Raw genomic sequence first — 16,966 nt, 5'->3', positions numbered from 1 at the left:
ATTCATTTTATTCATTTATTTTTATTTTTATTTTTTTCATTTATTTTCATTTTTTTTTACAAGTTCAGGGCGGTTTTATTTGATAAAGTTTTACAGGAAAAAAATGCAGAACTTTGGACAGATGGAGACTCCATACTTTCCGACACCAGAAAGCTTCACCTTCATCCAACAGGTTCCATTGTGGGAGGAAACCGGAGCACCCGGAGGAAACCCACGCAGACATGGGGAGAACGTGCAGACTCCGCACAGACAGTCACCCAAGCCGGGAATCGAACCTGGGACCCTGGTACTGTGAAGCAACAGTGCTAACCACTGTGCTACCGTGCCAAAGAGACCCAAAACCATTTCCTCCATTTTTATCAGCAGCAAACAAGGTAAGAGAAAATGGTGGGTCGTGAAGGTCGGCCGACATGGGTCGCGAAGGTCGGCAGGCGTGGGTCGCGAAGGTCGGCCGGCATGGGTCGCGAAGGTCGGCAGGCGTGGGTCGCGAAGGTCAGCAGGCGTGGGTTGCGAAGGTCGGCCGGCATGTGTCACGAAGGTCGGCAGGCGTGGGTCGCGAAGGTCAGCCCCGTTGGGTCCCCAAGCCGGCCGGGCTGGGTCCCGAAGGTTGGCCGGTTGGTAAAAATGGGTCCCCGGAAAAAAAGTTTGAAGAACACTGATGTATAGAGTCACTCGTAGAACGCTGTAAAATGAACCTGCCTGTATGGCAGCATCATCATGCATGGCAGTAACTGGGGTCTATACATAGTTAAGTATGGCCAATAAATGGTTCATGTCCAAGATTATAAGTCTCAAAATCTCATCAATGAAACACCAAATGAACACATAACACAAGGGCAAGGCTTGGAGCAAGCCTTCTTGCTTGCTTTAGTCTCATGGCTAAAGGAACAACAGTGCTTCCTCTAAAAATGCTGGCATTGTTGTGTCATGATGAAAGTGAAACTACACGCTCCGTTGTCCCTTGGGGCCAGTTAAACACTAGGGCCCTTATGGCAAAATCAATAACACAATAACTAGAAACAATCCCAGCAGCATTCACAAGGAGCATGTGACAGGACATTGTGAGTGCACAGCCCAGAGATTAATAGTCATTAAAATTAAATGTGAATAAATGGATGGGGGAAAAAACGTTCTTAACACACGCTGTCTATCAGTATTGCTTCCTGCTGAGAGTGTGGGAATGCTGGATAATCCATTTAATGCATTCCATTACTTTACAGAAACACCTTCAAGTCTGCATTCAAGTGAAGGACAGGGAAATATCAGGGGAAGATGTCCCCGGTGAGTGCGAACGTGAAGGGATCTGCGCTTGGGCAAGAGTGGGCAGGTGTTCCACCGCACCTCCACAGGCCATGCAGTCTCCAGGAATTTCCAGGGCACAGTTTGTATTTTCGAATCCATTTTGTATCCCTCAGGTGGAAAATTACAGAACACATGCCTGTAATTCCAGAGATACAGTCGCTGCGAGGACATAATCCTCGGGCGGAAGTACAACTTGCTTCAGTACTGACATTCTATGGTGCTCCACTAAGGGCAGCACGGTAGCACAGTGGTTAGCACTGTTGCTTCACAGCGCCAGGGTCCCCGGCTCGATTCCCGGCTTGGGTCACTGTCTGTGCGGAGTCTGCACGTTCTCCCCGTGTCTGCGTGGGTTTCCTCCGGATGCTCCGGTTTCCTCCCACAAGCCCCGAAAGACGTGCTGTTAGGTGAATTGGATATTCTGAATCCTCCCTCAGTGTACCCGAACAGGCGCCGGGATGTGGCGACTAGGGGCTTTTCACAGTAACCTCATTGCTGTGTTAATGTAAGCCTACTTGTGACAATAATAAAGATTATTATTGTTATTAAGGAACATTTTGTGAGGTGCAAGAGAGATTCTGTAAAAAAAAAATGAGGTGGATAAATATTTATTTAAGCCCGTTATTTCATCAGGAACATTTACAATAATGTCGTGATCGAAATCAGAAGCTCCTTCGGATCCCACCAATTGCCAATCTTGCCTGCTGGAGTGCATTCAAAGCGATTCAAAGCGAAACTATGGGCGCGATCTTACCACCGCATCATTGGGAAAATCGAGAGAGAGTCCCAATTTGGATCTCGCCCTCGCTGGGCATGATCCAGGTAATGATATAGCTTATTTAAATATGCATGGCAATTTGAGGCTGCATTCATCTGGCGCCTATTAGTTACCAGCTGCACCGATGAGGCCTCAACTGCGTGCCGATTAGTACTGGTCTCCAGAAGCGGAGACCAGACGTGATGGCTACTCGGGATCTCGGAGGCTATTGGAGCCTCCCGGCTGGTCAGGGATAGGGCAGGGTAAAGCCCTGGCAATCCCTCTGGCACATGGTGAGCAGAGCGCCTCAGTAGAAGGAACGGGGTTCAGTGCGGTCTGGGCCACGTGTTCCCCACTGTGGCCCCCAATCTATCGGATGGGCATTAGATAGCGGGGGGTGTTTCTCTGCGCTCCATGCTAATCGCACGCCCTAAGCAAATCTGTCCGCATTGGATAGACCGCGCCCTTCGTAATGTTTTGGGTGAATCGCGCTCTATGCCTGGAAAGACTCTGGAAAGAATATGTTGAATCTGATGCTTATCTCAAACATTTACAATTAAATTAAACATTCACTCCTCCAGTGGATCAGTGAGTTTATTCAAAAGTTAAAGTTTGATGTTATTCCATGTGAACGTTTGTACAGTGGTAGATGAATAACTAGGACCCAGTCATGTAAACACTTTACATCAGGTAATGGGTTGCTAAGTCTCCACGATGTTACAAACCAGGTCAAACCTATGTGGGGATGACAATGAATCCCTTTGTCCATGTTTCAGGCACAGTGTAAGGAGCGGAAGGATACCCTGTAACCACGTGAAAGGTATGGACCATAAATACTTTTTAAAGTCATGGAAATACTGTTCAGCTGTCAACGTTTTATCTCGAAAGTTGTGGTTTCCAATCAAACTACAGGACAAGTGTTCATAATCTAATCTGGCACTTTGGTGCCGTGCTGGTGGACTGCATTGTTGGGGAGGTGTCAACTTTCAGATTAGATATTAGAAACTCGGTCTGTCTATCCCAGTGGACACACAAGATCTTGTGGAACCATTTGGAGACGAGTTCTCCTGGTGCCCTGAACATTGTCCATCCCTCAACAACACCTCCAAAAGCAAATCAACCAATCATTCATGACATTCTCTTGCTTTGTTCAAAATTGGCTGCGATAGTGACTGTGTCTCAAAAAGCACCATATAAAATTGCATCACTTATTTTACTGGCTGTGTGGTATTGTGAAGGTTTCAAAGTTTAGGGTGCACGTTTATCTTTGTGCAAGGTGTAAACAGTTTTGGCCAGCAAAGGGTTTTTTTCCCCCCTGTGAATATATTTGTTCTTAATCATGAAATAATTGAATTAGCCCATCGTGTCCACCTAAAGACTGCATTGTAACCAATTATACATCTCAACAGGTAATAGTGCTTCTTCCTGATAAGGGTTCCAAAGTCCAAGGTCTCAACATTCAAGACGTTTCAGATTAGCATTTTTAAGTTGCTAACAAAATCGAGAAATTATGGAAGGACCGGAGGATTTTCAGCAGCCTTCCAAAAGAAAAGGGGTGAGTTTCAGTCTTTATTGCTCATTTTTCTCTGTTCTGTCAGTTTCACACACTGTTGTTTAGCTGAGGCCTGACACTTTCGCTATCCTTTATCTGTGAGCTTTTCTAATCAGTATCACCGGCCCCAACTGTCTTGTATCTCAAATAGCAAAACAATGTGGACGCTGCAGATCCAAATTGAAAAAGGGAAAATGTTGGAATTAGTCAGCAGGTCAGACAGCGTCTGTAGAGAGAGAGAGAGAATTAATTGCCCGTGGGGATGTGGTCTGGGTGCAGGCGCGTTTTGTAAATAGCGTTCCCAACAAACACCGTGTTAGCGTCCTGACGCCCGCAGAACACGAGGGTATTTCCAAAACGAGGGCAATGGTGGTGGGGGAATTGGAAACCTGCTCATCTCCGATTAAAGGCCCAATATTCTCCCTGAGGCACTTATTAATCAGCTGGTGAAGTCCATCAAGCAACTTACACATCACTGATCAGCAAACTCTGGTGCACCCAGGGCAGCACGGTGGCACAGTGGGTTAGCCCTGCTGCCTCACGGCGCTGTGGTCCCAGGTTCGATCCCAGGTCTGGGTCACTGTCCATGTGGAGTTTGCACATTCTCCCCGTGTCTGCGTTGGTTTCGCCCCCACAACCCAAAAATGTGCAGGCTAGGTGAATTGGCCACGCTAAATTGCCCCTTAATTGGAAAAAAAATGAATTGGGTACTCTAAATTTAAAAAAAAACTCTGGTGCACCGTAGTGCACGACTGATTGATCCAATGCCGCACGCCATCAAATGATTTTTTTTTTGCGAGGAAAAGATTTTGACAGTATGTATTTTAGTCTCAGATCGAATGTCTGTACCTCTCAGTTGACTGCTTTGTCAGTTCCCCACGCCATGCGTCTGCTGGGTCTCTGAAGTCCTGTCCCCTCTCCTCCTCAAGCCACCAACAGGCCCCAATATGGCTGACGTCTGTCTTTGAGGATCATGCTCTGCAGGCAGCTCCCGTCGCCTCACAGCGCTCGGCATCACTAATTGAGCACCACATGAGCCGCACAGACCTGGCAAGGGCTGGGGACCCAGAAAGTATCTGGGTGTCAAACTCCTGAACCCCAGATTGAAAATCAAGCCCCATGTTTCAGTCTGACGACCTTTCATCAGAATCAGAAACTGATACTCAACCGTGCGGAAGCAAGAATCTCTTGGACTGTTTCAAACAAAATAGAAAACACCCCTAATGGTTTAGTGTGTTAATACACCTTAGTGTAGAAGGAACCTATTTAGGCCTAGACATCTCAGGATAAATACCTGGAGGTGCATGTTTAGTGAGAGTGGGACAGCGACAGGCACGTTTCTCAGCTCCAAGCTACCTCTGGACCATTTTTCCAGACTCAGGTTGGGGGGTGCTGACAGGGCTCCATGGCCGCAAACAGTGAGTAGCCAATTGACCTTGTTCAGGACCTTTTATTGCCTATTGTCAGAGGGCGGCTGGAATCAGCCTGTTAACCCCAAAGGAGCTGAGGGACGGTATAGCAGCTTGGAGGCGGCCTTTCGATGGAAAAATCTGATTGTTTGGGGATCATCTCATCGACACAAAGTGTGAGCCCCTGACCCCCATTTGGAGGGTGACAGCAACGGCCCAGAATCCCGCAGTGAAAATCCTGCCATTGCTTTGTGGTGGGTTACCCCATCTCAGAAAGAAAGAAACTGCGCTCACATCCTCATGGTGTTCGAAAGTGCATCTTAGCTGAAGAAGCATTTCTGATGTGTCCTTGGCCTAGTATTGCGAAAAAGGACGGCAAATTTTGATTTGATTTGAATTATTATTGTTGTATTAGTATACAATGGAAAGTATTGTTTCTTGCATGCTGTACAAACAATGCATACCGTACATAGAGAAGGAAGGAGAGACTGCAGAATATAATGTTACAGTCATAGCTAAGGTGTAGAGAAAAGATCAATTTAATATGGGGTAGGTCCATTCAAAAGTCTGATGGCAGTAGGGAAGAAGCTGTTCTTGAGTTGGTTGGTACGTGACCTCAAACTTTGGTATCTTTTTGCTGACGGAAGAAGGTGGAAGAGAGTATGTCCGGGGTGCGTGGGGTCCTTAATTATGATGGCTGCCTTTCCAAGGCAGCGGGAATTGTAGACAGTCGATGGATGGGAGGCTGGTTTGTGTGATGGATTGGGCTACATTCCCGACCTTTTGTAGTTTCCTGCGGTCTTGGGCAGAGCAGGCTCCATACCAAGCTGTGATACAACCAGAAAGAATGCTTTCTATGGTGCATCTGTATAAGTTGGTGAGGGTCGTAGCTGACATGCCAAATTTCCTTAGTCTTCTGAGAAAGTAGAGTCGTTGGTGGGCTTTCTTAACTATAGTGTTGGCATGGGGGGGGACCAGGACAGGTTGTTGGTGATCTGGACACCTAAAAACTTGAAGCTCTCGACCCTTTCTACTTCGTTCCCATTGATGTAAACAGGGGCATGTTCTCCACTACGCTTCCTGAAGTCAATGACAATCTCCTTCGTTTTGTTTAAATTGAGGGAGAGATTATTGTCGTTGCACCAGTTCACCAGATTCTCTATCTCATTCCTGTACTCTGTCTCGTCATTGTTTGAAATCCCACCCACTACGGTGGTGTCATCAGCAAATTTGAAAATCGAGTTGGAGAGGAATTTGGCCAAACTGTCATAGGTGTATAAGGAGTATAGTAGGGGGCTGAGGACACAGTCTTGTGGGGCACTGGTGTTGAGGATGATCATGGAGGAGGTGTTGTTGCCTATCTTTAGTGATTGTGGCCTGTGGCTTAGAAAGTTCAGGACCCAGTCGCAGAGGGAGGAGCCGAGGCAAAGGCCACGGAGTTTTGAGATGAGTTTCGTAGGAATGATGGTGTTGAAGGCTGAGCTGTAGTTGATAAATAGGAGTCTGACATAGTTATTGACTTTGTGAACTAGGTGTTCCAGGATAGAGTGCAGGGCCATGGAGATGGCGTCTGCTGTGGACCTGTTGCAGCGGTAGGCGAACTGTAGTGGATCAAGGCAATCCGGGAGGCTGGAGTTGATTCGTGCCATGACCAACCTTTCGAAGCATTTCATGATGATGGATGTCAGAGCCACTGGATGATAGTTGTTAAGGCACGCTGCTTGACTTTTTTTTTGGTACAGGGATGATGGTCGTCTTCTTGAAGCAGATAGGGACCTCAGATTGTTGTAAAGAGAGGTTGAGGATGTCGGCGAATACCCCCGCCAGCTGATCCGCGCAAGACCTGAGTGCCCGTCCGGGTACCCCATCCGGGCCAGTGGCTGTCCGTGGGTTGACCTTCGAGACGGCTGCTCTGACGTCTGCAATGGTGATCTCAGATACAAGTTCATCCGAGGCTTCTGGGATGGAGGGTTCACTCTCACTGACCTCTTGCTCAAAGCGGGCATAGAATGCATTGAGCTCATCAGGGAGGGGTGGGTTGGAGCTGGTGATTTTACATGCCTTCATCTTGTAGCCCGTTATGTCTTGCAGACCTTGCCATAGACGGCGGGGATCCGTGTGGCTAGCCTGGGGCTCGAGCTTGGTCTGGTACTGTCTTTTAGCATCTTTGATGGATTTCTTTGGATCATATCTGGCTTTCTTTTAGAGGTCAGGGTCGCCTGACTTGAACGCCTCAGACCTAGACTTCAGCAAGCAGTGGATATCCCTGTTCATCCAGGGTTTCCGGTTGGGAAACACGCGGATTTGTTTCTTTGACACAGCCTTCTACACACTTACTAATGAAGTCAGTTACTGTCGTGGCGTACTCGCTCAGGCTGGTCGCAGAGTTTTTAAATACTGACCAGTCCACTGACTCTAAGCAATCCCATAGGAGATCATCCGATTCCTCAGACCAACAATGCACAACTTTCTTTGATGGATTCTCCCGCTTCAGTTTTTGTTTATAAGCAGGAGGCAGGATCACAGCCTTGTGGTCAGATTTGCCAAAGTGTGGGCGGGCGATAGAACGGGAGGCATGTTTGATATTTGTGTAGCAGAGGTCCAGGATATTTGGGCCTCTGGTGACGTATTGGTGGTAACTTGGTAGTACGCTCTTGAGTTTGGCCTGATTGAAGTCCCCAGCTACAATGAACAAGGCCTCGGGATGTTTCGTTTCAAGGCTATTTGTGGTGGTGAATATTTCGCCCAGTGCGATTTTCACGTTCGCATGCGGTGGGATGTAAGCTGCCGTCAGGATAACGGAGCTGAACTCCCGCGGAAGGTAGAAGGGGCGGCATTTTAGAGTCAGGTACTCTCGGTCCGGGGGGCAGAAACTCGCCAGTGTTGCTACATCTAGGCACCAGGAGGTGTTGATTAGGAGGCAGACCCCACCTCCCCTTGCCTTGCCTGAGGCTGCTGTACGGTCCATTCGGTGAATTGAGAAGCCCTTTGGTTGTAGGGCACAGCCCGGTGAAGCAGGAGTCAGCCGTGTCTCCGTGAAGCAGAGCACACAGCAGTCCCTTCGTTCTCTTTGAAATGTGAGTCTGGCTTTAAGTTTGTCTAGCTTGTTTTCTAGAGATTAGCTAGGAGTAAGCTAGGCAGAGGGGCTTTGGGGCCGCGTTGTTTCACTCTCACCTGCAGGCCTGCACGTTTTCCACACTTCCTGGAGTGACTGCTTCTTTTCCAGCCTGGGAGACGGTGAGAGTATGCAGTCGGTGTGTGGATGCAGGATTTGTTGCCTTTCTTGTGGTTCCTGCATCGGTAGGTGGGTCTGCGCGGTCTAGCGTTCCGGGTCGCTGTCGGGCTGCGGTTTGTCTTCAACGGTTGGTGGATGACAGGTTACACTCAGCAAAGTCTCACTAACAGTATTGAGATAAGTGATCAGATAACAGGCGAAGATATGAATTAGGGCCAGGAGTAGGCCACTCGGCCTTTGGAGCCCTTTGAGCCAGCACTGCCATCCAATAAAACCATAGCCAATCTGACTGTAACCTCCCGCTTATCCCCGATAACCTTCCATCCACTTGCTTATCAAGAATCTATCGAGCTCTGTCTTGAAAATATTCAGACTTTTCTTCCACCAACTTTTGAGGAAGAGAGTTCCAGAAACTCATAGAATCATATATTATACAGTACAGAAGGGAGGCCATTCAGTCCATCGAGTCTGCACTGACCCTTGGAAGAGCACCCTACTTAAGCCCATGCCTCCACCCTATCCCCGTACCCCAGTAACCCCACCTAAGGGGACACTAAGGGAACAATTTAGCATGGCCAATCCACCTAACCTGCGCATCTTTGGACTGTGGGAGGAAACCAGAGCACCCGGAGGAAACCCACGCAGACGTGAGGAGAAAGTGCAAACTCCTGAGGCCAGAATTCAACCTGGGTCCCTGGAGCTGTGAGGCAGTGCTAACCACTGTGCCACAATTCCGCCCTTCCAATAACCTAACTAACAATAATTTCTCTTTCACAAAACCATATTGACTCTGCCTGATTGCCTCGAATGCTTCTTTTTTTTCTATAAATTTAGAGTACCCAATTAATTTTTTCCAATTAAGGGGCAATTTACCATGGCCGATCCACCTACCCTGCACATCTTTGGGTTGTGGAGGTGAAACCCAAGCAAACACGGGGAGAATGTGCAAACTTTGCACGGACAGTGACCCAGAGCCGGGATCGAACCTGGGACCTCGGCGCCGTGAGTCTGCAGGGCTAACCCACTGCGCCACCGTGCTGCCCCACCTTGAATGTTTCTAAGTTCCCTGCCAATAACATCTTTAATAATACGTCCGAACATTTTATTCCGTGGCGTATGTTAAGCTAACTGGTCTGTAGTTTTCTGCTTTCTGTCCCCCATCGCTTTTTGAATAAAGGAGTACATTCACTATTTCCAATCTAAAGGACCCGTCCCCAAATTTAAGAAATTGTGGAAAATTAAAACCAATGCCACTTCTTTTAAGATGCTAGGATGACGTCCATCATGACCTAGGAATTTGTTAGACCGCAGCTCCAACAATTTTCTCAGTACCACTTCCCAGGTGATCATAATTTTCCTGAGTTTCCCCCTCGCTTCTATTTCCTGATTTACAGATATTCCTGGGGTGTTCCTTGCCTCCTCTACAGGGAAGAGCCTGTTTCAGTGATGATGGATTTTATTTATTCTTTCATGGGATGTGGGTGCTGCTGGGCAAGGCCAGCATTTATTGCCCATCGCTAATTGCCCTTGAACTGAGTGGCTTGCTGGGGCAATTCAGAGTCAGCCGCTTTGCTGTGGATCTGGAGTCGCAGGCAGGCCAGGCCAGGTAAGGAAGGCAGATTGCCTTCCGTAAAGGGGCATTAGTGTTCCAGATGGGCTTTCGCAACAATCAGTGATGGTTTCCTAGTCACCATTACTGAGACTAGCTTTACATTCCAGATTTATTCGTTGAATTCAAATACCACCAGCTGCCATAGTTGAGTTTGAGCCCTTGTCCCCAGGGCCTTTTGATTGCTAATCCAGTGACATTACCACCACATTCCCGTAAATTATTGATCGGGCAGCGCGGTAGCATTGTGGATAGCACAATTGCTTCACAGCTCCAGGGTCCCAGGTTCGATTCCCGGCTTGGGTCACTTAGTGTTAGGTGGGGTTACTGGGTTATGGGGATAGGGTGGAGGTGTTGACCTTGGGTAGGGTGCTCTTTCCAAGAGCCAGTGCACACTCGATAGGCCCAATGGCCTCCTTCTGCACTGTAAATTCTATGGGACACCGACAACAACCCCCCCAAACACCTCCTTGAAACGTGGGACAGGATATTTGATTAAGGAATCACAATTGGCCTCAGCATCTCTGGGGCAGGGGAGGGAGAAAAGAATCTTCCAACGTTCCTACTCTGGATTGCTATCTGGCTCGTGTGTGTTTGCGTGCAGGCTTGTGCACCTGCCTGCGTGTGTGCATATGTGTTTGTGCATTTGTGCATGTTTGTATGTACAAGCGTGTGCAATACAACTGATCATAAACCTGGTCGAAAGTCAAACCATTGTTTGTTCTTTGTTTAAAACCATGGCTAATCTATTTTAATTTCTCAATTTGCAAGCTTTTTTATTAATTGAGTTTATTAATTGGATGATTTGATGTGATGATCTTACTTGTCCCCAGCATTTGACCAAAGTGCTAGTTTTGACTACTCTCGTGTCTACTTTTGGGTCGTCCTTCCAATACGGCTACAATGTTGCTGTTGTCAACTCCCCGGCTGTGGTAAGTTACTGATATTGTCCATTCATTATTACTTATTGGAATTCAGTGTGCAAGTAAAACTTGGCAGCATTCAGTCGTTCCGCCTATCTTGGCACCCGGTCACTGTAACATCGCATGCAGTCCTTTTTATCTTTATTGCATATTCTTTTTTGACTCATCATTTATTTCCTAAGTGCCTCTCTGCCCTCAGTACCATCCTTCAAACATTTTGCTTTTATTCAATTCATGGGATGGAGGCATCGCTGACTCAATGGTTTCCTCAGCCAGTTCAGCGGTCAGTTAGGAGTCAACCACGTTGGCGTGGGTCTGGAGTCACATGTGCGCCGCATGTAGGTCAGACCAGGTAAGGATGGCAGATTTCCTTCCCTAAAGGACATTAGTGAACCTGATGGGTTTTTCTGACAATCGACAATGGTTTCATGGTCATCGTTAGACTTTTGAGGGCAGCACGGTGGCGCAGTGGTTAGCACTGCTGCCTCACGGCGCCAAGGTCCCAGGATCGATCCCGGCTCTGGGTCACTGTCCGTGTGGAGTTTGCACATTCTCCCCGTGTCTTTGTGGGTGTCACCCCCACAACCCAAAAATGTATAGGGTAGGTGGATTGGCCACGCTAAATTGCCCCTTAATTGGAAATAATGAATTGGGTACTCTAAATTTATTTTTGAAAAAATCATTAGACTTTTAATTCCAAGTGTTGATGCCGGCGTAAACACTGGGGTGGTGCACGCCGGCATCAACGGGCCCCCTGGCCCAGCGATTCAATGGGCCTCAGGGGACCAGCACGACCCGGAGTACTGCACATAGTTCCGGCGCCGATACACGGCCCTGCACTGCCGGCGCGGGTCCACGCTTGCGCGCGCTGGCCGTCTCCACCCTGGCGCATGGGCGTGGTGGCCGTCTCTGTGCCAGCGCTGCACAACATGGCGGATCCCTACAGCGGGCCCACGCAGAAGGAGATCGGCCTCCTCCAGATCGCGGGCACCTGCTGATCGGTAGCACCTGATAGCGGGCCTGGACGCCGTGGCGGCTCCCCCGGAGTCTGATCCCCCCCCCCCCCCCCCCCCCCACTACCAGGACGGCCACCGCGGCCGCCGGTCCGAGCTCCAGCCGGGTGGTATCAGGGATTTGGCGGAACTCGGCGGGAGTTCGGCCGGTTGACCGTGGAGAATTGCCGCAGGGGCCTCTTACTGCGGCCCCCGACCAGCGCTGCGTCATTGCGCGGGCGCCATTCTACGGTCGACGGAGAATCGCATCCCGGCATCAGAGCGGCGTGGTGGGAATTTCCCGCATCACCGGTGATTCTCCAACCCGGCGCGGGCTCGGAGAATCCCGGCCCATATTTCTTTTTTCGAATTCAAATTTTGCCATCCCTCCTGGGGTTCAAATCAGGGTCCCCAGAGCATTACACCGGGTCTCTGGGTTACTAGTCCAATGACAATACTACTTCACCAGCCCCTTCCCGAATTAGGAACAGGAGTAGGATAAGCGACGTGGTAGCACAAAGGTTACCACAGCTGTCTCTCAGTACCAGGAACTTGGGGCGGGATTCTCTGCCCCTCCCCCCCCCCAGCCGGGTCAGAGAATTGCTGGGGGGCCGCGTGAATCCCACCCCGCCGCCCCCAGCCGAATTCTCCGGTGCCAGGGTTTTGGCGGGGGCGGGAATCGCGTCGCGCTGGTTGGGGGCCGCTAGCAGTGGCCCCTCTGGCGATTCTCCGGCCCGCGATGGGCCGAGTGGCCACCCGTTTTCGGCCAGTCTCGCAAGCGTAAATCAAACCAGGTCCGTACCGGCGGGACCTGGCTCTGCGGGCGGGCGGCCTGCAGTGTCCTCCGGTGGGGGGATCTGGCCCCGGGCGCTGCCCCCACGGTGGCCTCGCCCATGATCGGGGCCCAACAATCCGCAGCGGGCCTGTGCCGTGGGGGCACTCTTTTCCTCTGCGCCGGCTGCTGTCAACCTCCGCCATGGCTGGCGCGGAGAAGATACCCCCTGGTTTCAATTCCGGCCTTGGGTGACTGTGTGTGGTTTGCATTTTCTCCCCGTGTCTGCGTGGGTTTCCTCCGGGTGCTCCGGTTTCCTCCCACAGTCCAAAGATATGCAGGTTAGATGGATTGGCCGTGCTAAATTGTCGCTTAATGTCCAAAAGGTGTTCAGGTTCCATTAAGGGGATTGGGTGAGGTGGGCAGGGGGAGTGAACCTGGGTAGAGAGCTCTTTCAGAGGGTTGGTGCAGACTCGATGGGCCAAATGGCCTCCTTCCGCACTGTAGGGATTCTATGGCTTCAGCTTACATGGACTTGGCTTCTTCAGGCTGATCTCCCTATTCAATAACTGATCTAACTGTAACCTAAACTCCACATCCTGGCCTTCCCCCAGTAACCTTTCACCCTCTAGCTCATTAAGAATCTATCGATCTCTGCCTTAAAACTGTTCATGTTCTGTTTTAACCGTTGTACCCTTTTTTTGAATGTTTATTTTTTTATCGTATCTTTGCCCACACTTTCATTATAATCAGAATGTCTGAAGTTAAAAGACTGAAATCCTTATGGATTTGTCACCTCCAGATTGAAAGGTTGGGATTCCCCCCTCCCCCTCGGTGTGTTCTGTGGCAGCAGAGACGGCCCACCATTGGTCCCGCCGCTGTCAATGGGGATTCCCATTGTTCCCACCCTCTACTGCCAGAGAACCTGTGGCAGGGTGTCACCATTGGCGGGACCTGAACGTCCCGCCAGAGGGAAGAGCCACAAAACGTGCAGGATTCGCTGGGTCCGTGATTGACATTCGGGAGGCTGACAAGCTGCAGGCCGCACACACACATTACACTCCCCACACACACTCATCCCAGCCAACAAGATGGCACTGGTTGTGCTGGAGCGCGCCCACACAGCTGATGGGTTGGCTGGGGACAGAGGGCACCTAGGGGGGGTGGCCTGGGGGGAACACCTATACGACCCATGGCACTAGGTTCACAGCGGGCTGTTAGCGGTGTGTGCAGCTGCATGGCTGCGTTGCCGGCTGCGGCAATGCTGTTCCCTCTCTGTCCATCCCGACCTCACAGCCCACCTCCTGGCCACCCCCCAGGTACTCCCCGGCCCTGGTAGAAGCCCCCTGCCAGTGACACAACTGTCAGTAAACTATGGCGATGTTGGAGACTTTCCGTTCCCCCTCTCTCTCCCTCAGCAGCCACAGCACCGGTTTAACTATTTATAAAAGCACAAGTCAACCGCGCCATCGGCAACTCGACCCATCGGAGGCGGAGAATCGGGGTGGCCCTGGAGAATACCGGGTCGGGCCCGATAATGACATGCAAACGGTGTCTCCTGTACGTGCGTTCTAGACCGCACTGACACCGCTATCGAGATGACAGAGAATAGCGATTTGGCATCAAAACAGCGCCCGTGGCGATTTTAGTGTCGCAACCTATCCTCCGCCCAATCGCGTTTCACAATTTCGGTGTCAGTCAACGGCGAATCCTGCCCTGGGAGGTTTGCAGATGGAGTGTGAATTATTCTGGTCAAGTCCTTTCATAATGTCCTGTCCTTCAAACGGCCAATCCCTATAAACTCCAATTCACCCAAAAATCTATTGTCTACATCCTGATTCTCCGTAGGTTTCACCCACCTATTGCATTCATATTCTCACTAACCTACATCGATTTGCTATCATCCATAATATCACATTTAAAATGCCCAAACTCCATTGCCTCACCCCACCTTGTTTTGTGAATCTCTTGGATACCTGTTTCTCATGCCCCATGCCTTCCCACCCCATCATTGGTGGCCAGACCTTCAACTACCCCAGTCGTGCTCTCTTAAAAACCCCTCCATAAGCAGATTCACCTTCCCATCTTTAAAAATCTTCTCAAAACTTTCAACCAAGCTTCTAATCATCGCGCTCACTTCTCCCGCAATGATTCACATTTAATTCTTTCCTTCCCTTCCTGTGTGAAGGACTTTGAAATGTCTTTCTACATCAAAATGAAACAGAGTGTTTTGAGTGAAGAGCTTATACCAATGTAAATGTGATCAGCACAATCTGTCAATAACTGTATCATTCACCTCTCCTGATATAATTCGAATATATCAAAGGAGCCGAGAGTCTGTTGGGTTCCCAAGTATGTTCTTGTGTAACTTAATACCGGGATTGGTGAGGTAACTGGGAGTTTACATCAAACATTTGAAAGCCAGGGGTACAGATTAATTTTTTCTTTTAGAGTACCCAAATGATTATTTCCAATTAAGGGGCAATTTAGCGTGGCCAATTCACCGAATTGCGTGGCCACTGCACATCTTTGGGTTATGGGGGTGAGAGCCATGCAGACACGGGAAGAATGTGCAAACTCCACACGGACAGTGATCCAGAGCCGGGATCGAACCTGGCACCATGGCTCCGTGAGGCAGCAGTGCTAACCACTGCGCCACCGTGATGCCCCAGGGGTACAGATTATAACACACTGGAGGAATGCACTCCCTAGAAACTCCAATTCTTCTTCAGCCTTTAATGAGGCTAAATCTTTCTTGATAGCTGCAATATCTTTGATTAATCCATTAGTGCTTTCCATTCTAATAGATGCATCATTTTCCAGTGCATCCTTCTCCTGTCTCAATTTTTTGTTATTTTGATGAAAGGCAAAATTTACTGGGTAAATAAATTGTTCTAAATGTTGCCATAAAGTCGTATGGATTAATCCCACTAATGGATGCATTATAGAATTACAAACTGGGAAAGTTAAAGAGTAAATTAAACCTTACAGAGCTTCTATGACCCAATTGCATATCCACCAGCTGGTATCATTTGCTTCTTCTGCTTCAGTCTGACAGCAGCACTGAAATCCCAAATGTGTGCCTCAATATAACCCAGTGGAAAAGATTCAATTCACTCAAGAATATGTAAAATAAATGAACTGCAAAATATACTGTCCTTCATTTTCCAAATTACCTACTCTCTTGCTGTGTTATTGCAAACAATATCATAGAAACCATTGAACTGCATAATAAGACTTCCAGGTCGTAAAACAATCTCTTGTTAAGGTAATCTATTTGAATTGCAACGCACTTTTTGTGAAATTAATATTTTGGTAATGCTACATCATTATAACGAAGGGTAACGACAACTAAAATGTTATAATTCTAATAAGTACTAAATGCTGATATTCAGCTTTTGTTTAAAGGTGAATTCGTTATGGAAGAGATGTTGAGAGAGGGAATGGTCAACTATAGTCATAGAGGGCAGCACGGTGGCCTAGTGGTTAGCACAACCGCCTCACGGCGCTGAGGTCCCAGGTTCGATCCTGGCTCTGGGTCACTGTCCGTGTGGAGTTTGCACGTTCTCCCCGTGTCTGCGTGGGTTTCGCCCCCACAACCCAAAAATGTGCAGAGTAGGTGGATTGGCCACGCTAAAGTGCCCCTTAATTGGAAAAAATAATTGGGTAATCTAAATTTATTTTAAAAAAAAGAAAAAAAAAAAAAAAAAACTATAGTCATAGAATTTACAGTGTAGAAGGAGGCCATTTGGCCCATCGAGTCTTCATTAACACCTCAGTGAACTGCTGATGGAATTCTCAATTATTAGATGGTGGGGGGGGGGGGGGTCGTGATTACGATTGTGGCAGGAAAAGTATTTGCCTGTTGAGGTAAATGCTAAACAATGACATTATTCGTAGAAGAACAGGGAGTTTGCCCACTATCCCAGTCAGTATTCACCCCTTATTCATTGCCATTAAAAAGATTAGTATTGGTCATTTAGCTCATTGCTGTATGTGGAACGCCGCTGTATAAGAATTGGTTCCTCGTAGTGACAACACTTCGAAAGTAATTTACTGACTGCGAAGCATTCAGAGAGGCCTGAAGATGTGAATGGGACTTTCTGATGCTAGTTACTTTCTTTCCTGATCAGTGAGCTGTAACGGCTTCTCGTCATTATTGCCAAAATGCTATTTGGTTGATGCATTTTTTAACTTTATGCCGCACTCAAACATAGGGGTTGGGATTCTCCGATCTCCGACACCGAAATCACGTTCGGCAATTGGCCGGAGAATCCCTGTTTGCGGCGAAATCGGAGGCGGTGCCGCTTTTGTGATGCTCCGTCCCCTCCAAAACAGCATACTCGTGGGGTACGCCGCACGCCGTTTGGACGGCCTCCTGAGGCCCTCCCCCCCCCCCCCCCCCCCCGATCCTCTCG

The 16,966-nt window shown here is 48.8% G+C and overlaps 1 protein-coding gene across 1 annotated transcript in view; it reads left to right on the top strand.

Annotated features, from left to right (window-relative positions):
- The first annotated feature begins 2,751 nt into the window (after nt 1-2,751).
- Nucleotides 2,752-16,966, top strand: part of slc2a1a (solute carrier family 2 member 1a) — a 49,585-nt gene continuing 35,370 nt past the window's right edge. The window contains exons 1-3 of the mRNA XM_038773718.1: nt 2,752-2,876; nt 3,466-3,611; nt 10,695-10,793. Coding sequence (XP_038629646.1) covers nt 3,567-3,611; nt 10,695-10,793 — 144 coding nt within the window. The 5' untranslated portion in view covers nt 2,752-2,876; nt 3,466-3,566. The remainder of the gene's footprint in view (nt 2,877-3,465; nt 3,612-10,694; nt 10,794-16,966) is intronic.

Source organism: Scyliorhinus canicula, chromosome 16 (genome assembly GCF_902713615.1).
Source record: "Scyliorhinus canicula chromosome 16, sScyCan1.1, whole genome shotgun sequence".
Taxonomy (NCBI): Eukaryota; Metazoa; Chordata; class Chondrichthyes; order Carcharhiniformes; family Scyliorhinidae; genus Scyliorhinus; species Scyliorhinus canicula.
Note: the sequence above shows the minus strand (reverse complement) of the source record. Positions and strands in the feature narration are given on the sequence as shown.